General features: G+C 40.3%; 1 protein-coding gene across 1 annotated transcript in view; it reads right to left on the reverse strand.

Moving 5' to 3' along the window:
* Window positions 1-26,431, reverse strand: part of gli2a (GLI family zinc finger 2a) — a 113,213-nt gene that overhangs the window by 43,141 nt on the left and 43,641 nt on the right. Inside the window, exon 3 of the mRNA XM_060929750.1 lies at window positions 4,277-4,379. Within this exon, the coding sequence (XP_060785733.1) occupies window positions 4,277-4,379 (103 nt within the window). The remainder of the gene's footprint in view (window positions 1-4,276; window positions 4,380-26,431) is intronic.

Here is a 26,431-nt window from a genome sequence, read left to right on the forward strand (position 1 = left end):
GGAGCGCGCTCCGGAACCTCGGCCGGAGCACTCCGGGAGCAAGCCGGAGCGCGCTGCTTAATTTGAGGGGGAGCAAGCCGGAGCGCGCTCCGGCAGCTATTTACACTGGATCCAGTGTAAATAGCTGCTGGATCATAATTACAGTAAACTAGTAAATACAGTAAAGGAAAAACTTGAGACTGAAAGGTTTTAACAGTCATCCAAATGACTGAACGTAAACATTGCTACAGTAACATACCAGCTATGATGTTGTTGACATTAGCTAGCTTGACCTTCAAAATGGCGGACACCGGGGCGTCACGTGACCCTGTGATGTCAGGTGAAAAACCTCAATTCACTTGAATCCTGGTGTCCTGTAAAGAGTACATCCTGGGCTTTCCAATGATATATCATGTGACTAGGAGGATTGCTGGGAAATTCCTAGTCGGGAAATTCCTAATCAGGAAATCACAACAAAAGAAAAATTGAGAGACACATTTTTTTCTTGGTTCTCACGAGGTTACAGGGTTAGTCAAAATTATGTTAACACTTAAATTGTAGAAACCATTTATTCACCAAACATACATCATATGTGCAAGATGATTTACAGGACGGTCTCAACCTGTTCCATTTAAAGGCCCAGACACACGTCATAGCGCATCACACGTTCTGGAGAAAAATAATCCATCCCTGTGTGTGTGTGTGTGTGTGTGTATTTTATATATATATATATATATATATATATATATATATATATATATATATACACACACACACAGAGGGTTTTATATATATATATATATATATATATATATATATATATATATATAAAATTTAAAAGTTTATATAACTTTTATCTGAATAACAAACACAGTACACAGAAAAGTTGTAATCCTTTTGTTCAAACCAAAAAACCCCAAAAAACTTATGGTTTTGTCATCTGTCCTTTTGTATAATTTGTACTTTGATTAGACAATTTGTGCTCAGTCTATCCACTTTCAGTTTCTGCTTCAAACATATTTTAGCAGAAAAATAATGATAAAATAAATAATCCACTTCATTACACCTGTGACTGAGTCTGTAACACAACTACCAATGACATATTACAGAATCATCACCAAAATGGGCTAGAATATATTAGCCTGTTGGAACTCAAACTAGGTGGACATGTCACGGTGCATAGTCACAAGACACAGCATCCATTCATTATCTGTAACCACTTATCCTGTGCAGGGTCGCAGGCAAGCTTGAGCCTATCCCAGCTGGCTATGGGTGATAGGCGGGGTACACCCTGGACAAGTCACCAGGTCATCGCAGGGCTGACACATAGAGACAGACAACCATTCACACTCACACCTATAGTCAATTTAGAGCCTCCAATCAGCCTAACCTGCATGTCTTTGGACTGTGGGGGAAACCGGAAGAACATGCAAAGGGGAGAACATGCAAACTCCACACAGAAAGGCCCCTGTCAGCCACGGGGCTTGAATTCAGAATCATCTTGTTACGAGACAACAGTGTTAACCACTACACCACCGTGCCACCCCAGGACCCGCTGTGCCACCTCCGGTCTGTGTTTTTTTTTTTATTTATTTTTTTTGTACGACTGCTAGTGGTGCTTTTAAACTCATTAAAAAAAAAAATCACAATTTTCTTTAAAATGTTTGTTAACTACAGATAAGATGATGTGGATGCCCCAAAAATGAAACCTTATACTGATTTTTATTTTACCTTTGAAAGACAGGGGGTCTTTGCCCTCCTTGTCCAATGATACGAGCCTCCCTTGGTAGGAATACAGAATATCTGAAAATAGCTTTATACCATTCATTTGCATGTTAAGAAAGCAATATCTAGCATTAATTTCACAGCTCCAAGCTGGCTTTGCATTTTTCAGTACATAATTCCCAGGTACAGCAGCTAAGTGAAAGATTTTGACACAGCTCAGTCTAATAACATAATTTTATACGTGTTTCCTTGTCCGTTGTTTCAGGTTATGTACTGAATGGGCATGCAGCTCACTTTAAGTCCCACAAATGGAAAGATTATGTCAGTTGGCAGAGCTTTTCTGAATTCAGTTCATGGCATGCCAGAATCACAGAACTATCCAAAACAATAAAATATGGCTTATGGTTGGTGAGATAGTGGATGGGTGGAAATGGGATTTTCTCTATGAATTTTCACTCTATATTTCAATCTACTTTGCATGTTTCTCTGATGCCCCTTTTCCACCAAAGCAGTTCCAGGGCTGGTTCGGGGCCAGTGCTTAGTTTGGAACCGGGTTTTCTGTTTCCACTGACAAAGAACTGGCTCTGGGGCCAGAAAAAATGGTTCCAGGCTAGCACCAACTCTCTGCTGGGCCAGAGGAAAGAACCGCTTACGTCAGCGGGGGGGGCGGAGTTGTTAAGACCAACAACAATAACAAGACCGCGAAAGATCGCCATTTGTAAGCGACAAGAAGCAGCAGCTGTACAAACGCGAAGTCATTCATTATTATTGTTGTTGCTGCTGCTTCTTCCGTGTTGTTTTTGCTTCGATATTCGCGCCAAGGTTTATGCAAACGTAGCACCGTAACTGACGTATACAGCGCCGTAACTGACGTATACAGCGCCGTAACTGACGTATACAGCGACGTAATGACATGGCTCCGCTTAGCACCGCGAGCTATGGAAAAGCAAACTGGTTCTCAGCTGGCTCGCAAGTTTAACGAGTTGTGAACCAGCACCAGCACCGGCCCCGAACCAGCCCTGGAACTGATTTGGTGGAAAAGGGGTATATGTGGAAGTTCTCTTTCAGATATAACTCAGCACTAGAAACAGAAAGATCTCACATCCTGAAGGTAAGCCACTGTTTTTGATAAACCATTCTGGAGTGTATTTCTTCTGCTTTGCTTTTTTCATGGTTTCTTACTGTTTTTATGTTGACAAAACTATGTAGTTTTTTCATATAATTAAGCTTGAAATATTACTCTCTACATGTGCATGGATTAAAGCAAAAAAAAAATTATTTGACTGAAAATTTACGGGGGGGGGGTTATGGGTGGATTTCGATGAAATTCTATGCACTGGGTGAAAGCCCACCTCCACTTGTTTTTTACACCTTTATCGATGGCAGACACATCAGTGCCTTCTTTCATGTAAAGCGCATCCATGCTGCCGAAACCGAAAGCAGAATGACATGCTCCTCTATGCTCGACGTCAATATAGAAAAAAGTTTGGATCTTCGCTTAAATTAAAATTAGACCTTACTTTCTGTTGAATACGACTTCAAAAACAATTCAAGATTTTATTAAGAGAAATATTGTGGCCAACATGAGTGTTAAGTTACCTAAAAGATCGCGTGAAGTTGGCTGCTAGCTACTTTGCGTTCGTCCTCATTTTCCTCCATCATTTCATAGGCCAGAAACAAATGTTTTGACGTAATTTAACTTAGTAGGCTATGATATTATTTAACCGTAGTCTTCTAGACATTTTGACTGTTTGGGGCATTGAACGCTGGTGTATGATTTTCAGGGAATAAAGTTTAGCGCATGTCGGAACATCATTGCGCTCGCAGCCTCCAACTCCTCAAACGTCCTTTAAATTGTGATATAACGTAGGCTATAAGGCACGGTTCTAACATACCTTAAACATTGGCCTAACGAAAATAATAATTGTTGGGGCGTCTGCTGATTTGTTAGCTATAAATTTAGGTCTAATTACTTCTGACAGTCTGCAAGCATTGCACCGTCGGGTCTTCAAGTCTGGCTGAAGCAGAGGAGCGGGCTTTCCGGGGTTTATTTTTCGTTTTTTTTTTTTAACATGCTCTATTTCTATATGTCCAGGTTTGAACTAAGTCATTTTGGCAAGATTTAATTTAATACAAAACAGAAATGGTCAGACACAAGCACGCCAAGCACATGGGAATGTATTTTGCCAATTTTGACAGCGCATGTTTTTTTAATGCTGCACCGTAGACAGCGAACGTTTAAACATGATCAAACATAGGAAATGAACGACACAAAGCATGGCTCAAAAACAAAAAAGTTAAATAAACCCTGCTGATAGCTGATGGTGTTGCAACCCATCAGTGTTATAACCCAATCTCTACCCAACCACCCGTCATTTTAATTCTCCTCGGATCAGCACTGACCGCACATTTGGCCTTGGGAGAGTTCAGTTGACGGAAATCCGTCACACGACGGAAAACTTTAATCCATGCATGTGTTATTTACTTTATATATTATTTTTTGTTAATTTTCATGAATGTTGCCATTAATTCTGGAGTTGCCTGTAAATGTTCAAATACTTAATGGACTTACCCATGCATGGCATGAAGAGGGTGTGGCTCATAATGGTATCTCCCCTCATGATGACGCATGTCGATTGGGATTGGTGTGTGAAAGGTCGGGAATAGAGGAGGAGCTGTGAAGTCAAGGACAGGCAGAGAGAGCGCGATATTGAGAGAGATAAAGAGAGGGGTGAAGGGAAAAGAGAATTCAAATAAGTGTTAAGCTTCCAGATGAAACATGCTACAATACTGCTTACATGAATTTCCAAAGGCATCAGGACAGTTTGTGAAATGTATTCAGAGTTGCACATAGAAGTAGAACACTAAAAATAAAATCACAGTAATTCTCAGACATCCTTATCTTCAATATAAAACAGTTTGAACTGGCCTTCTGACAAAGACCTGTAGTGAGGTGCCCTTTTTCTCTACCTTATTAGTGAAAACTGCATATTTACATTACATTACTGGCATTTAGCGGATGTTCTTATCCAGAGCGACATACAACATACCCAGAGTAGCCTTGGGAGCAGTTGGGTGTTAGGCGCCTTGCTCAAGGGCCCTTCAGCCATTCCTGCTGGTCCAGGGAATCAAACCAGTTACCTTTTGGTCCAAAAATTGCTTCTCTAACCATTAGGCCATGGCTTCCCCACATTTATGTAATTAAGTAAGCTTGGGAGTAAGTGGAGAGTGTACAATGACTGTCAATATTTTTTTCCATTATTTCAATCATTCACCTTCTGTAAGCATTTTATCCTGATCAAGGTTGTGTATCTGGAGCCTATCCTGGGAACACTGCACATGAGGTGAGAATACACGCCAGATGTGACACCAGTCCATCACATGGCACCATGCACACACATTTACACCTAGTGGCAATTTACAGTCATTGATCCTGTATGTTTTTGGGAGGTGGGAGGGAAACAGACAACTAAAAGGAACCCTGTACAGACGTGGAGAAAAAATGAGAAACTCCACACAGACAGTAATGCAAGCTTGGGATAGAACCAGAAACCCTGGAACTGTTAGGTGGTGGCACTACCCACTATGCCACCCCTCCGTTCTTTCAGAACCAAGAAAACCAGACTGCAGGTACATTCCATTCTGAAGGGATGGAGAACATATGCAGACCTGAGCCCCAGAAAACCATACTCATTTCCCTTTGCTGTGAATCTGCGCAGCAGTACTCTTTGTCACAACATTTAACATCTATGCCTTTCTCCCTCAATGGCTGGGCACTAGCATACATCCATGTACAAAAAGTGGCCACTTTTTAGGCCACATTCCAGTCTACAGCAAAATACTTAAAGGAAATACGCAGAACCATGGCCTCACTTTTGTTTATAAATGCCTTGAGACCTCAAGAATGGCACAGGAATAGTTTTAATTGTTAACAATAAATCTAATATAGTAATTTTTATGATTAAAATGATTCATATAGGTAGTGGTCTGAGTGAATGACCTTGACGTCCGTGACGTCACAGCAGGAAGTCTATCAGTCTCATCGCCATTTCCACTATACTAAAACACAGAGCTGACTGCAACTCCGATCCTCCATTTTGAGCTAATTTATCGCCATGCCATGTAGATGTGTTGCTGGCAGGTGCAGCAACACGACAGAAGGTGGATTTACATTGCATTCATGGCCCAAGAATGTTCAAACTGCAAAGATTTGGATGTGTTTTGCGAGAAGTTCACGGGCACATTGGGCACCTACGAAGTGGTCTCTCCTCTGCTTATTTTACTGAAGACTCGTACGAGACCTCTGATCTGTTGAGGAGCGTTGGCTATAAGCCTGCATTGAAAGAGGGTGCAGTACCAACAATTAAATAAAACTACAAGAAAAGGAAAGTAAGTTCAGTTGCACCAGTTCTGAAGTGTGAGCCAAGGGTTATTGCTAAAACCCGGGACGGAATGGGACATATTAGCGCTCGGGCAGTGAGCTCCCCGCGGTTGTTGCTAAAACTGGTGATGGCCCGTCCCGTCCCGGGTTTTAGCAAATTGCCTGAGCCGAGCAGTAATGGCGGAGTACTCAGTATGAAGAAAATGGAGAATGAGTGGACCAGCCGTCTGATTTCTCCGCTGGGTATGCTTGCTTCAGCAGCAATATCTCGCCCTTACATGGAAGAAGCGAATGAATGGAGAACTGAACAGACAACTGAAAGTCAGATTGTTTCAAAACAATCGGCCACAAGATCGGCCTTCAAGAAGCGAGAACACAGACGGGTAAGCCGCGACTCTCATTTGGATACAAAACAACAAAAACAACACTCATTGTTTACCTGCATTTAGATTAATACATGTAACTTGTATTGTGTGTTCAAGTTACCGGTATAAGATTATTTAATTTGCTTCAGAATGTGATTGTCTCAGTTCATCTGATTATTTAATTAGCCTTTTACGTTTTATCAGTGAAAATGCATGCATGTACATGTATGTTGCATAAGTTATAACACCTATCCTGTTTTAATGAGAGTCAACTCACAATCAGTGAAGTCAAATCAGTCTTAGTTGAGCCAAGTCGGTAACAGTATTTCTTACTTTCACCACAAATTTTTATTTATATGACTTAGCTGTCAAAGGCCTCAGCCTTAAAACTGGTTACCGCTGTGACGCCACACACTCAGGGCTGGCTGGCTCAGCGGGGCAGCTCGAATGCCAACTTTGCGGACGATTTTAACTCTCAAAATATATTTTTTTAATTCCCATTTATGCAGCATACAAGAGTCAAGGATGGAGATACTATCCACTCGTAAATTTATTTAAAAATAAAGGTTCTGCGTATTTCCTTTAAGGTGTCACAAATGTCAGTAAGTCACAGCCTGAGAACATAGGTGGAAGGTTTGCAATCACTAGAGCAGTAAGGAGCAGGACTCTTTCAGCGGCCTGTATGAGTCAGTGTTCCACACCTATCACATCCAAGTCATCAGAATAAATCTGAAACATGCATGATTTTTAAAGATTTAAAACACTTTAAAGTGTTCAACTAAATAGTTGATCTACTCTGTTTATTGAAGGTGAAGGCATGAAGACTTTTAACAGAACTCTTATCCTGTGTTTTTTTTGGATACATGTTGACTCCTCAAACATGATTGATTACAGTGCATAGGAAAACATTACATAGAAAAAATATACAATACATTCAGTATAAGCATCTCTACTCTTTATAAAATGTGCTCTGGATCAGTTATCAATTATTTTTAGGCTGCCTAAAAAGTAGTAATTGAATATTACTGACAGGCAAGCAAAAAAAAAAAAAAGTTATCGCATAGTGTTTCTATAACATAAAAATCTCTCTTAAAAAGCTCCCTGATAAAGATGAGAAACCTTGAAGATCTTTCAGGTTCTGTTTGGGTGTTTTTTTTCTGTGCAATTATTTCCAACTTTGTCCTTGGTGAGTTGGAAGTAAGAGAGACATTTTTATGCCTAGTACAGAGACCAGGATAATGAGCCTCTCAGCTATGGCTTTTGGGAGAAAGAGTATGTGCATGCATAACATCTTCATTCATGCCCTGGTCCATGTGTGGCACATTAATGTATGAGTTAGTTATGTGCAGCACATGGGAGGTGGCCTTCAGGGATGTCTGTGTTATTAATAATGATGGAAGCTGGTACTGGAGAGTGTGCATGTCCTGTTCTTGCACTCTCTCAAAAAATGTGGCTTGTCTAACTGCTGTTACAGAACACTGACAGCTGGGACCCTTCCATTGAATCAATGTCTCATAAAATTTTTTTTTTGTCAAGAAACACATATTTAAAAAATCCATTTATTATTAGTCTTAGATTATGTGGAGTGATCACTGTACAATATAGAACTACAGAACTATAACATTTTAAAAGTAACGCATTAAAGGAACAGTCCACCGTACTTCCATAATGAAATATGCTCTTAGCTGAATTGAGACGAGCTGCTCCGTACCTCTCCGAGCTTTACACGACCTCCCAGTCAGTCAGACGCAGTCAGACGCGCTGTCACTCCTGTTAGCAATGTAGCTAGGCTCAGCATGGCCAATGGTATTTTTTGGGGCTGTAGTTAGATGCAACCGAACTCTTCCACGTTTTTCCTGTTTACATAGGTTTATATGACCAGTGATATGAAACAAGTTCAGTTACACAAATTGAAACGTGGCAATTTTCTATGCTATGGAAAGTGCGCACTATAATGACAGGCGTACTAACACCTTCTGCGCGCTTCGGCAGCGCATTGATATCTGAGCTCCGTATCAATGCGCTGCCGAAGCGTGCAGAAGGTGTTAGTATGCCTGTCATTATAGTGCGCACTTTCCATAGCATAGAAAATTGCCACGTTTCAATTTGTGTAACTGAACTTGTTTCATATCACTGGTCATATAAACCTATGTAAACAGGAAAAACGTGGAAGAGTTTGGTCGCATCTAACTACAGCCCCAAAAAATACCATTGGCCATGCTGAGCCTAGCTACATTGCTAACAGGAGTGACAGCGCGTCTGACTGCGTCTGACTGACTGGGAGGTCATGCAAAGCTCGGAGAGGTACGGAGCAGCTCGTCTCAATTCAGATAAGAGCATATTTCATTATGGAAGTACGGTGGACTGTTCCTTTAATATAGTATAAACCTATTGTTCATGTTCCTGCCAGAACTACTGCCTGAGTCATGCGGTTATACAAAAATAATCCACACCATCTGACCAATGACATTTAAGAATGTAATGGTGCTGTGGTATAAAAGGCGACAATGACTTTGATACATTTGGGCTGGATGTCTGAAAATCTCACTGATGTCTGAACTATGATCACAATGGAAATACATGCTTATAATAATCTGAAGTCCGCACATATTTACTAAATTATTGAATGAAAACACCGAAATGAATGCTACAACGCAACATGCAGTGTTGCTTCTGGGCTTAATCTGTAAATCTGAGGTACCTGATTTGTGTCCATTACTGCTTTTGATTTTAAATGCATTACCTTTACTCTGGTCTCTATCCAGATGCACACCTCTAAATTGGACATGATGTATGGTATATTGAATAGCTAATGATTGAATTCAGTTTTTAAATCTAAATGATGTCTTAAATGGTTAACTGAGTATTCAAATATCCATGCACATCCCTACTGCAAACAGCATAAAATCATGACAAAGGCAGGGACAATCATTTTGGTTAATGCACAATGAAAGAAGCATAACTTCGTGGGGAGATAGCAGAGAAGAAGTCATATTGGATAAGTGTCTGAACAATGAGCTGCAGAGTAATGACAACCTGATATAGCTCTATTGTTTTTGTCCCAACAAAGAAAGCTAGGGGGCGTATGCTGTACAATTTTTACAGGTGAAATCACATGGGTGCACAGCTTCATTTTCCCTGCTGTACAGCTAATATCCACACAACTCATCATTGTTGCTGTACATGCATTTATGTATTGTTTGTAACAGTTACATGTCAGACATATCATCAGAGGATTAACCTCATCTAAACCTCAGGATAGCTTAACAGAAGCAGATTATCTAAGCATACAGTACTAATGCTCATGACAGCAAAAGTGTTGGGGACATGCTAGTTCTTTAAATTTGGGACTATTGCAAGAGAGAACCTAGTTTCCTTATGTTTCTTCACACATTGTTTTCACATACTATCAGATATTAAAAAGATTATTTTAGTTTCCCATATCAATAGCCCTGTGGAGGCAGAGATGTGGTTTGTGAATGGAGAGTAAGGCCAAGGGAGATGAATGGCAAAGTGATCACACCCGAGTGATTAAAGGTGGTGTGTGTGTTCCGTTTCAGTGATGACTGAGGGCTTAAAGGAGGAGAGAAAGAGCTAAGAGGAGGTGGAAATCAAGCTCGAAAAAGAAGAAGAAGCCTTTATTTGTCACATGCACACTCAAGCACAGTGAAATTCATCCTCTGCATTTAACCCATCTGAAGCAGTGAACACACACAAGTGAACAATGAGCACACACACATACCCAGAGCAGCGGGTAGCTATGCTACAGCACCCAGGGAGCAGTTGGGGGTTAGGTGCCATGGTCAAGGGCACTTCAGCCCAAGGCCGCCCCACGCTAACCTAACTGCATGTCTTTTGAACTGTGGGGGAAACCGGAGCACCCGGAGGAAACCCACGCAGACATGGGGAGAACATGCAAATTCCATGCAGAAAGGCCCCCGTCGGCTGCTGGGCTCAAACCCAGAACCTTCTTGTTGTGAGGCAACAGTGCTAACCACAACACCACTGTGCCGCCCTTAGCACATCTAGCACAGAGCAGTGTGTGTGTGTGTGTGTGTGTTTCGTGTGCCTCGGTGAGACAATTAAGTAATAAAATAGCTGATAAGTGAAAAGTAAAAATAAAAACACCAATCAAAGTACCCCTGTCTCCATCCTTCAGTGTTCCAACACTCTTGAAGTGCTACAGGCCCAAATGTGCAAAACATCCTGTCAGGGCAATTGTGAGAACCAGACAGACTTTTTGTAACAGGATTAAGTTGGGATCTGATGTCCTTTTATAGACAATTCCAGGTGGTAGATATTAACATGGGTACTCTCAATCTCAAAGCACAGGAAAAACATTCACTTTTCATGTCCAAACGAAGCCGAGAGCAGCTTTGTGGTGAGAGAAGCTCATCCTCAGAGGAAGCACTCAAGAACAATAATAATATCCTGAGAGGCCAGGCAGCGGCAGTGTAATTAAAAAAGCTTTTCTGTCTTGCTCCAGGAACAAGGAGGGAATAAGCAAGGGGGAGTCAACTCAGACAGGAAATTCCAACAGAATAAACTGACAAGGAGCCAAACAACACAACCCCATGCCAACTCCTATACACTACGTCTCCAAGCTGCCTTGAGTCCTGGGGAGCCACAGGCCAAATGGTAGCATCTTCCAGCCTTAGGCATTCCTGGTAGCTATTTATTTCCCTCTTTTTTTGAACAACATATGGCTTTTTCCTTCTCACTGTCCTGTATCCACTTACAACAGCCTACAATTTGTAAAAGGTCAAAGGTGTTTTTTTTTCTATTTTTTATTTTTTTGTAGTTTATCTGCACCCTTTCTAATATCTCTAGCCTGTTTTGATGTCCCCCCAGGTGTTAGCTGTGGCAGCAGAAGGATCATCGGGTTAAGGGAATGAACTTAAACTGCTTACAGGAATGGAAAGACATTTTAAATAAATGATTTTTCATTCACCCATAAAGCCTACTAAAATTATACCATTCACATTATAGTACTTTTGATAAAAGCTTTGTGGATTTGTTTATATTACACCAAACATTAAAAGCGTTTGTGTTTTAGGTACCTGATGTCTATTTAAACCAGATCCTTTCAATTTTAACCTATGAGTAAACATGGCCCATTAAATAAAAATTTCTTATGGTTATAAGTGGGCATTGTAGTCACAACAAGGCCTTACAGGTGACATGCTGTACAAATTAAGAAATGTATCAGAAGCAAGAAAATCTTAGCTGCTTATGGTATCTTATATGGCACTAAAGAAAATAAGCCCCGTTTCTCAGGGTTGGTCAGTAACCAACACCACAATGCACAAAGTGATTTAGTGATTGTCAATAAGCAGTGACTAGTTTAGCTCCAGTCCTGGTTTTGTTTATGGGACCTTGTCATACATACAGTAGCCCCAGATGTGGAGGATCCTCAGCAGACCTGTAAACCTTTCCTGTTAATGTTTACGAAACTGGGCCCTGCTGGCTTTTCTCTGGCAGTCTGAATACACGTTGAACAACTAGCCAAATTCATACAATTGCTTACACAATTTCCAGCAAGCTGCTGGCCCTCATAATGTCATGCAGATCTGAGTGAGTTTTAATAGCTCTCTTAATTAGCTCGAGGCAACATAAGCTATTAGTAATGAGCAGCTGCACACCAGTGTCACTTGCTAATAAGCCCAATGTATCATAGCAAACTACAAGGCCTTATTGTGTAGCATTTCAGACTTGTATGTTTCACTGCATGTTAACAAGTGTTTTTATAGCATGTTATCAATGATTCTTAAGAGCATGTTTATACTTATGGGCTTTCTAAGATCAAGTAACATTTTCGCTTAATTAGGCACTGAGACTATAAATTACAATGTCTCTCTACTAAAGAATTTAGTAGATTAATGTCTACTAAAGACCATACACTGTCATTCTTTAGTGTCTCAGTGGAACTAGCTTCTGGTTAAGCAGTTTCATTCTGTAAGCAAATTCATCAAAACTAATGAATTATGGAATAATCTTCATGAGAATTTTTTAACTTTACTTTTACACCTAACATAAAAGATGTCTTTGGACACAATGGATGTGCAAACATCCTTGTCTTGCTCACTGCTGTCTCAGCACTAGGTGCACTATAATGCTTTATAAAAGGAACAATAGCCATAGAGGTAGTGCTCATTCACACTGACAAAGCATGTCGATTCATCTTAAGGAATCCTAGCTGGAGTTCACCCTGTGTTGAAATTCTGATGTCTCAGGACTTTGGGAAGATTCAAACAAACAAACAAACAAACAAACAAACAAACAAACAAACAAACAAACAACAACATGCTCTGTAGGTTATATTCTTTGATGAGATATGGTCAGGTCAATGAGCCATTTACATAAAATAGCATACAGCCATATAGACTAAACCTGGATCTGACTCCAACTTCAGTGGGTTTTCAAGGAAGAGTTTGCTGTAAAAGCGCAAACTAAAAACAGCTGTAGATGTACAAGGTAATTTGCCTTTTGGGTGCCATTCCTGGGGATAAGAATGTAGACAGACTTTCTTGTTGGGGTACCCATTCTCTGTTTCTTTACAGGGAACTCTCCTATTCGTGCTTAATTTTTTTTTTTTAATTTCAAATATTTCCATATGATTTGTAGTGCTGAATAAAACTACTCTTGGCTACTGTACTACACACAGCTGTAATATTTTATTATTTATTTATCTATTTTAAATTTCATGAGACCAGAAACATACCTGTACTTATGGCTAAAATTCATTATCAATATTAATTACTACCCAGGATAGTAAGGCCTTGTCACAAAGCAACTGACAAAATGATCCCTCATTAAAATGCTTTGTTGACCCATCAGTGGATGTTCCCTGAGTACTTACTATATTGTTTACCTTATATAATCCCAACTACCAATAGCAGAAATTGTTTGATGAGCTCATAGGATGATTTATTGCATGTTTTCATTTCTAAAACATTTACAATCCATTGTGGTGCTGCCAGCCACAGCACGACTGGACACACAGATAATAAGGCTGAAGGAAACTCTAAGGAAATGTTACCCCTCAGCTCTTGTTTTTCCAAAGGAAGAGAAGATTATGCTCTTAATTAGTGCTTCCAAAGGGAAGGCTCAATTTACGGGATAGCAACAAAGAGAAGGGGGATGGGGAAGGAAGATGTCCAACAGTCTGGTATGGGGCCCCCCTATTACAGAGGGGAAAGGGGGGGTAGGAGGCTGAGAAAACCTTTCTTTCCAACAATAGGGGTGCGATCCGCCTTTATGGTGATTCAGAGTACACTGGAGGAGGCTCTAACTCTCAGCTTGACCCATGAGTAAGGGGTCATGGAGGTAATGCCTACATCAAACGTATTCTTCCCCTACACAGTAGTGTTGGCCCTATTGACAAAAAGATAAACAGCTTCAGTCAGCAGTATGGAGAGGGGAACAAGTTAGAACGAAGGGCTAAAGAGGAAAGCAAGTGGGGCAGAGTCAACAGTGGCATGAATTAAAATGCAAACTTCAGGAATTGGCAAGCAAACAAGCACTGCGACTGTTTTTCTTTTCTAGAGTGGAGTGGAATTGCAGCAGTGCTAGTCCTTCAGCTGAGGGTCTTAGAACAAGGGACTGTTTTTCCACGTGCCATTCAAACAACTTATACAAAAAGGATTCATGGGTAAAATGTGATAAATCTTGCCCCCCAACTTCAACCATGAATCACATAATATCTAATGGTGAATGGTGTTTATGTTTGCCAGCTGTCTAGGAAACCAAGTGACAACAAAAATATTCCTCATACCTCAAATGTCATCTGAGCCTTTCTGTGGGCCAAACCTGCTGCTTGAATGAATGGTGAGGAGCATTACCACCTTGAGAGCTTTGGAACGTTTCAGTTACTCGGGAAGTTTTGTTTTCTGTGAAACGCTTTCAGTTTCTGCTTTAGAGAAGGTAGAAAATATTGGAGTGGACACTGCTATTTTTAACATCACTGATTTGCCAAATTTAAGTTTTGTAGAATGACCATCCCTCCCACCAGTTAAAAACCTGTGTTTGAATAACAAATTGTTACTAATGCTTGTTTTATAGCATAGGTGACACGGCACACCCGGCAAAGTGGAAATTTTCTGTAATGCTTTTACAGCATCATGTAAATCTATTCTGTAGCTGTTTATAGTGCCAAGTGAGAGATTGCACTTAGTGAGAGCAAGACACTTGCCACATGCAGCTGTTTTAATAAGCTGCATTAATATTAACAACATACTTTTGTGACAAAACAATAAAGAACGATACAACTGTCATGTGCACTGAAATGACATGACCATCAAACCAACAGTTTGTGCCACTTCTGTTATTTTTAAATAATGGTCATGGTTCCTACAGTGGGGTTAAAACACAAAACAGGAATTTGTCCATTATCTGTGTGGAAATCTTTGAAATTCTGGAAATCTTCAGTTCCTACAAAAGTTTTGGAACTTTGGTGGATAAACATCTCTGATTGTAGGGCTCCTGGTTTGATTGATGATTATGATGCTGTGTCGGGCGGCATGATGGTGTAGTGGTTAGCACTGTCGCCTTACAGTAAGAAGGTCCTGGGTTCGAGCCCAGCGGCCGGTGAGGGCCTTTCTGTGTGGAGTTTGCATGTTCTCCCCATGTCGGCGTGGGTTTCCTCTGGGTGCTCCGGTCCCCAAAGACAAGTAGGTTAGGTTAATTGGTGGCTCTAAATTGACCGTAGGTGTGAATGGTTGTTTGTCTATGCGTCAGCCCTGCGATAACCTGGCGACTTGTCCAGGGTGTACCCTGCCTTTCACCCACAGTCAGCTGGGATAGGCTCCAGTTTGTCTGTGACCCTGTAGAACAGGATAAGTGGCCACAGATAATGGATGCTGTGTTGTTTAAGGTTTTTTTTCCTTTTGCATAAATGAGATATTGATATAAAGGATTTTAAACCAGCTGTGTGCAACCATGAGCACAAAGCACAATTTCATGCATCAAGTTTACTTTTGCTGCTTGCCCAGTGCAGAAGAACCATATGATGTTTGACCATCGATGTTCAGTATGTAATTTTTCTGGGCTTCAGAATTATTCCATGTGCCATATCATGTTTATGGTTGCTGGATTTACATCGCCAATAGAAGCATTACAAAAGAAATGCCTCAGAATTCAGGAACTGTAGTCCTCCTGGGTGAAGGCTCTTTAGTGAAAAGACTAATATTGTTTCTGAGTAGATGAGTAAAAGCCTCAAGAATCATCTCATCTCATCTCATTATCTCTAGCCGCTTTATCCTTCTACAGGGTCGCAGGCAAGCTGGAGCCTATCCCAGCTGACTACGGGCGAAAGGCGGGGTACACCCTGGACAAGTCGCCAGGTCATCACAGGGCTGACCCATAGACACAGACCCTCAAGAATCATTTGTCAGATATTTGTGTTTTGCAATAAATCATCACTGCAAGGTGTGGAAGGCATGTCCTTTCTCGTTCCCATGTTCTGTAGAAAAACTATTTTGCTATGTCATCACACTTCCGCCACTGTTCTTATTTTAGGAACCATCCTGTTTACATCCTGTTTTGCCCTCAGTGTTGGTGTATGGGTACATCCTGCAAAGATTCTTTTCAGTTAGGTTTCACCTCTGACCCAGCTTCCTTGCTCCTTTTGTTCTGTTGGATTCAGGGTGCCACAGTGTCATTGTAATTTTTTTTTTTATAGTATAACAACTTTTTGAAACTTGATTTGTTTCCTTGATGTCTGTCAGAAATTTTACAAAGATCGTGGTCCAGTAAAACCTATCCAATTAACCATTATAAAAAACATTATTGTACATAAATAACTAAGAACAAATTTGAGACATTTAAATTTCTTGTAACAAATTATCAGCTAATTAATACTTTTCTTACATTACAGGCATTTATTAGATGCTCTTATCCAGAACAACCTGGGGGTTAGGTACCTTGCTCAAGGGCACTTCAACCATTCCTGCTAGTCCAGAGAATCAAACCAGTGACCTTTTGGTCCCAAAGCTGCTACTCTAACCATTAGGCCATGGCTTCCTCACTTGAATTCAGTTGACTACTGTGAGGAATTCATGTATTTTAAATGCATTAAACATTCAAAAAAACAGTAAAATGCCTCTACAGGAATTGGATAGCTGTAATCTGGAATTTTTTTAACCTCAGAAATGTTTGTTGCTGATGAAAAATTTCAATTAAAAAAGAAAACCATAAGGAGTCCTTTCCTAGAGGTAGTTATTTTGCCCATTCTCCATACTTTGCATCAATCCAAAATTTGTCTTCACAACCAAATATTTTAGCTGCAGTGTTTTTTGTATTTTTATTTTAAAATATATTAACCTCAATGATTTACTGTCATTATGGTAACTGAGGTGAATTCAGGTAATGGGACATTCAGCAAAGATGCCAAATCCCCATACCTCTTCAACCACACACTGTTTGGGGACTTTCAGTCAGTATGCAATTTAAGAATTTACCTGGCTGTGATGCAGATATGAAAGTAAACAAACAGGGAGCTATGAGTATCACATGTAGCTTTTTGTTTTTTTTATAACTTCATACCAGTCGAGAGGTCAGAAGCTAGAGGTGTTAGTCTGCATGTACCTCTTGATTAAAGTCTTTACATGTGAAGGCCAACAAGGCACCAAGACCAAGGTATGTACAACTTCAACCACAGTGAGTGGTTGAGCTGTAGATTTTTCCAAGCTCAGGCGTTTACACACAACCATGACTGCTTTTTAGATGATGACCAAAGAATATTGCATTTCAAGCAGTGGTGTAGACAAAAAAACAAACAAACAGTATAAGTTACATACTACAGTCAGGTTACAAATAAAACATAAATTTAAAGTGCCATAGTAAGGCACATCATATTTATATAATTCTGACACTCATCAAACCATTCAGTGAGCCATTGTACACTGTGGATGGGGTAGAGGTATCTTTAAAAGACCGGTCCCATCAGGACAGAAATGTTTAATTATTGGATAAAGACGATCAGTCAGAAAAACGCTATAGTTTATTTCAGTGACTCATAGGGCTGAAGTATACTTCCGTGGACACAGCTGCACCTATGGACGTGCCCATAGGTGTCTCTGAAATATACTCAATTTGTGGATGTGTCTCAGCACACAAGCTGAACTCATGTGGACTACCACTACTGGATATTACTGCGTGCTCAGTTTCGCACATGCGAAGTCAATGTCCACAAATCCGTGTGGACAAAAATCTGGGTGCTACGTGGACAGTCCGTGGAAGTAGACTTCGGTCTTTACCTCTAAGGGGATGACTGGACACAAACCATAACACCTCCCCCTGACACACCATAACAGATCCACAGGTTTTACCTTTAATTTTTCACCTGTACATCTACCATCTGTACATGCTCATTTTCTTCAGTACATGTTTTTCAGCCTGGAAATGCACTCCAAAATGTCATGTACTTAGACTGAAACTAAATCCACTATGTTTTTGTTCACACACTTGTTTAAGTCCTCTTGGTGCTCTTGTAAATATTGTCTGACAAGCAGAGGCATGCTTCTGTCTGGCCCTCAGAGTGCACTCTGCGTAGGGCAATATTTATCTTAGCATGAAGCTGCTAGAGAAGACTGAAAAGAAGCACAAGAGGTCTATGTAAACACTTCAGAGGGATCTAAGATGACCCTGCAACACGTTACTGAAAAGTACCAGACCAACGAGTCACCTCTGATTCAACAGTATTATGCTAACTGCAGATGAGACCAAAGCAGGCAAACATTATATTGTGAAGTGAATGACTAGAAGTAGGGACTAAGGAGGAAATGCCAGAGTATACTCTTTTTTTCACTGTAGTGCCAAAGAGTTGCCACAGAATTCATACAGATCTGTGTTGTGCTGCATTGGGAATGGTCACAGGTTGTTTTCTTATCTACTGTGTAGAAAAACTAAAGTGACAATGGGAAGACACAGCAAGTCAGCAGTGTCTCATAAGTTAATAGTTCACATTTTGTTGATTCATGATATGACGGATTTTAACTGCATGAGTTTTTTTGCTTTTGTTTGTTTTTTTGACTGGTCACAATAACGGTTTCATTCTCTGACCACAACATCACCTCAAATCAAGCTAAAACATCCACTGAAAGAGGAAACAAAAGACACTGGAGTTTGGCACCACAAAAATGCTGTGATGTAAAATAAAAATTAGTGCTTTCCCATATCATTAGCACATGGGTGCAGTTTTTATGTGTTCTGTGTCCATGTGGGCAGGCCAATGAAATGGTCTTTCTATGTGTTCAAAACCATTTGGCCCTACAGTGGAAAAAAAAGCTTTTGCTGTGATGGTAAGATTATTAGTAGGATATACTTGAGATTGCTACCACACAGTCAATACATCTATTAGAGACTACTACAATCTGAAATTCATAAACATCCACCCATCCATCCATTTTCTGTAATTACGTATCCTGTGCAGGATTGCAAGCAAGCTGGAGCCTATCCCAGCTGACTACGGGCGAAAGGCGGGATACACCCTCGACAAGTTGGCAGGTCATCGCAGGGCTGACACAAAGAGACAAACAACTATTCACACTCACATTCACACCTACGGTCAATTTAGAGCCACCAATTAGCCAAACCTGCATGTCTTTGGACTGTGGGGGAAACCAGAGCACCTGGAGGAAACCCATGCAGACATGGAGAGAACATGCAAACCCCACACAGAAAGGCCCCCATCGGCCACTGGGCTCGAAGTCAGAACCTTCTTGCTGTGAGGCGACAGTGCTGCTAACCACTACACCACCGTGCCACTGAAATTCATAAACAGTTTTTGTTTATAATGTTTTGTAATTTGTGATGATATACATTCTACTGATTGCTTTTCAGCCTATTGCGAGGCCTACTTTGAAAAAAAAGTTATGAACTCTGAAAACTGTCATATTAATGCCATTACATCCAATCTCCGTTTAGCTGTCAAAATGAAGAACCTACTTAAGAGTGTCCACCTGTCAGTTTCCATTATATCTGCTCATTGCAATGACAATGACGCATAATTAGAATTGAATATTACCATCAGTTATGAAGGGCAACCAGAGTGAAGGTGAGAAACATAAAAGCTGTGTGATGGGAATGTCTGAAACAGGTGGAGACTGAGCTACTCTGGCTGAACAGTTGCAGGCTGACAGTGAGGAAGAGTTCTACAATCAGCTCTGTCTCAGCTAAAAGGAGGGTCATTAGCACAAATAATACAGACATCACTTTAGACACTTTAATTTGGCAATTAGGCCATTAATGGGATGCAAGCTTATTCTAAACCAAAATGACTATGGTGGAGAAATATGCACCCTTAGCTTTTAGATGGAAGGCATATCTTGCCTCGGTGAGCTACTGTAGAATTTGAATCAGATAACTAAAGTCTGTCTGCCACTCTCTCATGCTCAGATAAATTATTTTGCTGGATGTTCTATCCTGATAAAATTATCACTGATAACTCAGTAAAGGAAAATTAGTGAGATTACCATGTATGCTGATAAATGTGGCCAAGAACCACTTACTTTCACAGAGCGAGGCAATTTAGTTGCCATGGCTGATGATCAACCACAGAATTTTCCTGCAGCCCGGTGGCAAACATACAAGATCTCATATATCGTTTACTCACCACTGACTTCTTTACACAAAACAACACTCTCTAGTACATTCTGGGAACCTTTTTTTATTTATTTAATTTTTTTTTCAGCCGAATAGCTATGTCTTGCTCAGAAAAACTCTGGTTTGTGGTGTTCTCCCACTGGAAACTGGCACAAAAGTGTGTATACATTGAAATGTGGAGAGCCAGATCTTGAAGGTTGTTGTCACGTCTGCTCCTGCTCACATTCAAGACTCCACTTCCCAGAGCTCACAACGGTCTTCAAATATGGCCACCACGCACCACTTCCAGTCACGGGAATACTGATTATCACACACAGCTGTTCCACATTACTGCCTCATCATTGCACAGTATATAAGGACTCTCTCCACACATTTAATGTGAAGTATTGCGCAGTACCAAGTGTCTGTTCACACAAAACCGGTTGTTTACATAGCTATTCTGGTTTTTCAACTCTCTTTTGGATTTTTGCTCTTTGTCTGTGCCTCTGATATACTGTCTGTACCTTGCCTGTTTTTTACTCTGTTTTTGCTTAATGATTTGGATTTGTTCACCAGCCTGTTTTATTAAATTCTTGGTTGCTTTTGCATCCAGCTGTCACCTGTATTTCTGACAGTTGTGGCCAGAAAAAGTAATCAGACACTCCATATCTTGTGGACAGAGCATCTAAGGCTGAGTCTAGATGACTTTAAACTATGGAACTCTCAGTTTCCAGCAAAACATCCCATCTTTCTACAGATCCCGAAGACCTCTTCTTAGTCATAGTGGCATTGTGATATATCTAGACAAGAATTATGGACTTCCATATCAGAGTTTGTCATCAGACTCAAGTTTAAATAACTACCAGAGGTCTGAGGTTCCTCTTAATGAGATGTTTCAATGCCTATCCAACAGGGTTATAAGCTTTATGTTTCTTATAATGACTTTTGAAAAACTGTCTTACAGTTCCTTAGACACACACAAAAATTTTATTTATTTATTTTAGCAAATCTAATATATTTCAACATGAAGTTGGTTGTGTTTATGAATGTGTATGTGTTATTGTGGCAACATTAGCAGTGAATTATGCAGTAACAAATACTTATTATTTGCATATTACTACATATATCAAATGTAAATTAGAGTTTATACACACAGAATTATAAACCAACATCTTGTTCTGATAGGAACAACATGGAGTTAAGCAGGGCAAGACCTACTACCTATCTGATTAAAATGTATTAAAATGCATTATTTTCCTTCAAAATAATCTCAAACTCTGTGAACTTTAACAACTGCCATTTCCATGATGAAGATACATATGTGTCACAGATGTGTCCAGATTCAGTTTATTCTCCTTGATGGTAATTGGTATCATATGATGCCATTTGTCGAACTACTTTGCTTCACAAAACTGAAAAAGGCTCTGAATAAATGATGGAATTGTGTGACTATTTTAGTTGTACTTCTAGCTCTAATGTGGTGGATGTGAATTATCACAAAGATAAATGATGAAAGATTTTATCGCTAGTCTTGTCAGTGAACAAATGCTAATATAATTAACAGTTATTCCATGAAATTGAGTTGCACATGAGCTGACAGCTGACGAGCCGTGTAGCACCGAGTAGGTTACAAGCCATGTACGGTACGATGAGATTGAGTCAATCAATAGACTGAATCAATTTTGTGAAGCAAAGTAGTCATTGGTTGGTTCAGCAACACGCTCTGCCATTTAATTTTTCTCTACTCATGGTATATGAGCTGATAGTCTAGTAGTAGAGTAGCCAATCAGAGTGCACAATTGCTCATATCCAGTGAATTTGGATAAAATAAATTGTGATATCTGATGCTTGGAAAAAATACAGTATTCCTTTCGACACAACCGAGTCATTTGACAGTTCACCTTGTGACAGCAAAGGAGTCTAAAATGACTTTATGGATGTGTATGCAGTCGCTTACTGCTTGAAGTAGAAACATGAACCTGATTCGAGGGTCTTTTTGCCTAGGTCAAATGAAAGCCATGCAGGAAGTTTGCTTATGGAGAACACAGTATATGGTTCGCTCAGGATTTATTAATTTATTCTTACTAACCCCCACACTGAAACTATGTATGATAGTCTGTTTTGAAACATAAGGCATTGGGTAAACATTTGAAGATTTGAAAAGTCTGTTTCTTTGCAGTCATTGCAAACATCACAGGAACTATTATGTACGTTATGCCTAACGTGATGGTGTGATGATTTTATATGCACATATGTAGCCACACAAACATACCTTGATGTAATCACACAAGCAATAATTTGGTTTATGATGATTGTATTTGATTCAAAGCCAGTCAAGTTGATTTTCAGTAAAGAGTTAATGAAGCTGATTTTACTTAAAAAAAAGATATTACAAATAGATTGGTCAAAGGAATATATTGTTATAGAACCCTGAAACGTGTGTTGAACCAAAATAACCTTAAACCAGAATAAAGCCTTGTTTAGATATGTATTTTCAGTTAGCTCAGGGTGGTCTGTCCTTGTATGAAGAACAGTGCAGTCCAGCCTTGGATATATTGGGAGAGTAAGACTCAAATGTATCCTTGTATAACGCAGTCTGGCATTGGAAATATTGGTGGAACACAATAAAAAAAATTTGAGACTTGGAATCAGTTCACTCTGCAGACTGACTCGGCTTTTATTACTTGATTTGGTAAAAGTCTAAATTTTTCTGAAATCTCTTTGACTTTGAATTATTTTTGCTTGGCAGAGTTTTCACGACATATTATTTGGTGACCCCAACGTGATTTGGAAGAAGCCTCTTGACTGACTGCACTTGGGTGTTTGAACTGCACTGCAGAAACAGCTGCCACAACAAAAAGGTGAGCAATTTTTTTGCTAGTAATTTGATTTATAAAGTTTGTGCAGTTGTGATTTTGGCTCTAAATGTGGTGGTAAGAGAACTAAATTCTCCAAATTTGAACAACTTAGTAAAAGTGGAAGCATTTTTTTAAACACAGTAATTCTGAGATTGAAAGGGAAGTTGGCATAGGTTTTGGCTTTTGTGGTTGTTATGTGTTATGTTCTACTGACTGAATTTCCCTGATAATCTCTAGTCTTAACAAAGAGTTGCAGAAAAGTTGTTGTTTATGAGAAAAAGCCTGTAAGGAAGACAGGTCACGCAATACCACTTTATTTTGGTAATAACGGGCTGCATGGGTGTGTCATGTTGTGAGAAGAATACTGCAGTTTGTGTGCACCTGTGGATACCGCTCTAAAGTTTAAAGTTTTGCTAAAGGTATTGCCTGTGTTTGGTGTATGGTACCTGTAGATGCTACTTTATACTTAGAGGTCTGAACGGACAGGTGTGTGTGTCTAAAGAGGTAAAGCGCTGAATTGTATTGTCTTTGTATTGTTTGTGTGTGTCTGAGAAGAAAAGGCACCAGTCTCTGTGTGTGCGCGTGTGCTGCAGCTGCCTTTGTGTGTGTGTGTGTGTGTGTGTGTGTGTGTGTGTGTGTGTGTGTGTGTGTGGAGGCCCCCATCTTCTGAAACTCCCTTCTCTTTGAATTTCTCACTCTCTAAATTTCTCTCTTCTACCTCAGTGGTAATGAAATTTTTTTCTTTATCTCTGTAAGGTTATAAAACTATGGACTACTAAGTAAAAGATAATGTGTATATGGAAGAATTACAGGCAGCAATGGTTTTAAAAGAGACTCAAGGTATAATAACACATTTTTAGCAAGACTTAGAATATGAAGATATCTTAGGAATTTTTCCTTTGACAGCAGAAAAGAAAGATACAACTGTTGAGAGCTTTAACTGAAATAGTACATTTACAAGAGGTGAGTGAGGAGTGGCCGTATGTTAATTGGGTTGCCCTGTTAGGGAGACTTTGGACAGTAAAACACTTAAAAGGCGCGCTAGAGGATTTGATTTACACTGGGCTAGGTATCGTAAGAGCCCCATTTGTACATCACATAAACAGGTATTTAGCCCTAGGGGAGGCACAGGGACTCTGAGGTGGTGAAAGTATTCACGGGAGGAAGTTAAATAATCCAGGGGTAGAGATTTCTGTAGTGCAAAGCAGAGTTTTGTGGTTGACCGATAAAAGGACAAGAACTGGGGAAGAGATACGTAAAATAGGCCTGACGCTGAGAAAGATTAGAGCTAGAATCTTGCCTGACAAGGACTCAATCGCACCTGATCATTTAGCAAGGTTACAGCTGAGAATACAGGGATTCAAAATGGCTGATACCCCACTGCAGATGGTTTGTTTGAGAAATCCTATAGCTAAGGATAGAATTAAAAAGGTGTCAGAGAAATGGGCTTAGCGAACTAAAAAGATGAGAACTCAGTGGCCTCGGGATGGTTCATTTGAGGTGGGTTTGTGTGAGGAGATGGACACTTTGATTAAAAATTACAAGCCAAAAGATCAGAGTGAGAAAAGACTAAAAAAGAGAGAAGAAGAGAAAGAGATACTCAATCTCTTTAAGAAAGAGGGAGAGAACTTCTTGAAATGAGTGAAGAAAGTCAGAAAGATACTGAAGAACGATGAAGAGAAAAATCAAGAAAAAATGAAACAGATATTTGAAAAAGACAGTGCCCCGCCCCTTGAGGAAGTTAGAAGGACACAGCCCAACAGGGAGAGTGCACCACCCCCATATTTAGAGAGTCAGTTTTCAGAAGGACATTATCCTGTGGTAAAGGTAGAGGGAGACATACAGATAAAAGGGGAAACAGAAGTAGAAGAAAAGGAGCAGGAAGTTGAGGAACAGATAAAAAGAACACAACACATTTCAAAGCATGAAGGGGAGAACATGAGGTGTTCTGTAGAAGCAATAACAGATTGTTACAAGGAAATGAAAGAGGGTCTCAGAAGTTATGGAGAAGAGAATGGAAGATAGAGACAAATGGTTAATGAAGGAGTTGGAAGAGAGGGAAGCAAAACATCTAGCAACTATTGATAAAGCCATAGGAGATGTAGAAGAGTCGAAAAGCTTTATTAAAAGGCATACAGAAGAAGAACCTGAAAGAGAGAAATAGGAGAGACAGAGGAGTTACAAAGACAGCCAGTCAGACTTTGAACAAGTTCAGCCTGTGAGAAGAAAGTTGAGAGATAGACGTACACTGAAAGCACTGAAAAAAATTCATTACTCATGATTCTGGACAGTTTCCAATTCTAGTTAAAGGAAGACAGACACAGTACATTCCATGGCAAATACAAGACCTTTACAGTCTGCTGGGGTCCCTACCCAGCATCCATGAAGGGGCCAACAAGTGGATAAGAGAATTTGAAGAAAAGACAGTAGGAAAGTTGTTGGCAATTGGTAACATGAAAGCAGCTTTGGCCAGAGTAATTGGTCAATCAGCTATGGAAGAACTCCTCAGAGACGCACAGATGACAAGAGCAACACAAGACCAGAGGATGGATGGGACAGAGTTTAACCCATACTGTCCTGCCCTGTGGCGTGCACTGAGAGCAGCATACCCAACAAAGCCAGATCCAAGAAATCTAAAAGCAGACTCACTTGGAGAAAATGACAAGCCATCTGCCTACATTCACAAACAAAGAAGGAGATGGCATGAAGAAACTGGAGATGATCCAGACAAAAACCCACTGATGACTATGTTGTTTTGTTCATCAATTCTACCAGAACCAGTCAGAAGCAAGCTGGAAGATGTGGTAGGCCTGAACTCAATGAGTCAGGCAGAGTTCCGTGACCATGTGACCATGCTGTGGAAAAGCACAGGAAGAATGAACTGAAAGCCAGAGAGCAAGAAAAAGAAATACTGAGAAAAGTGGCCAAGCTGCAGTTGGGAAAGCTGACTGAGAGATCCAAAAAGAAAACAGATAAGATACAAGCACTAGTGGCAAGTGAAAAGGTGGAGCAGGCACCTCCTCAACCACAACCTCAGAGTGCAGCACCTCAAAATGCAATGGTACAGACCCCTCAGACTGGACAGATGGTCCCATACACAGCATAAGCAGCTCCTCAACAAGGACCAGCAGTCCCAGTAATCAATGTCTACACCTAGAGCCGAGGCAAAGGCAGATTCAGGCCAAAGGGAAATGGTGAACCCTTTCAAAATGGTGCACCCAATGTCTGCTGGGGATGTAACCAGCCTGGTCACAACTGAAGACATTGTCCAACTAACCCATGGCAAGGCCCTGCTGGATGTGGGGGAATGGTGCCTTGGTGGGCTCCTCAAGGTCAAAACCAAGGCTCAACGGCACCCTGGCAACCTCATCAAGAACAACATCCTGTCCCTGTAAATCTGTGGTCAGGTCCAATTCAAGATTACTAGGGGTGCCCAGAGAATCCTATTGGGGAAAGTCAGTTCCTTTTAGCATCTCATGGGGCTGGTCAAGAACCAATGCTGCTGGTTCAGGTGGAAGGTAGCCCAACACCTATGATGGTTG

The sequence above is a fragment of the Neoarius graeffei genome, chromosome 9 (assembly GCF_027579695.1).
Source record: "Neoarius graeffei isolate fNeoGra1 chromosome 9, fNeoGra1.pri, whole genome shotgun sequence".
NCBI lineage: Eukaryota > Metazoa > Chordata > Actinopteri > Siluriformes > Ariidae > Neoarius > Neoarius graeffei.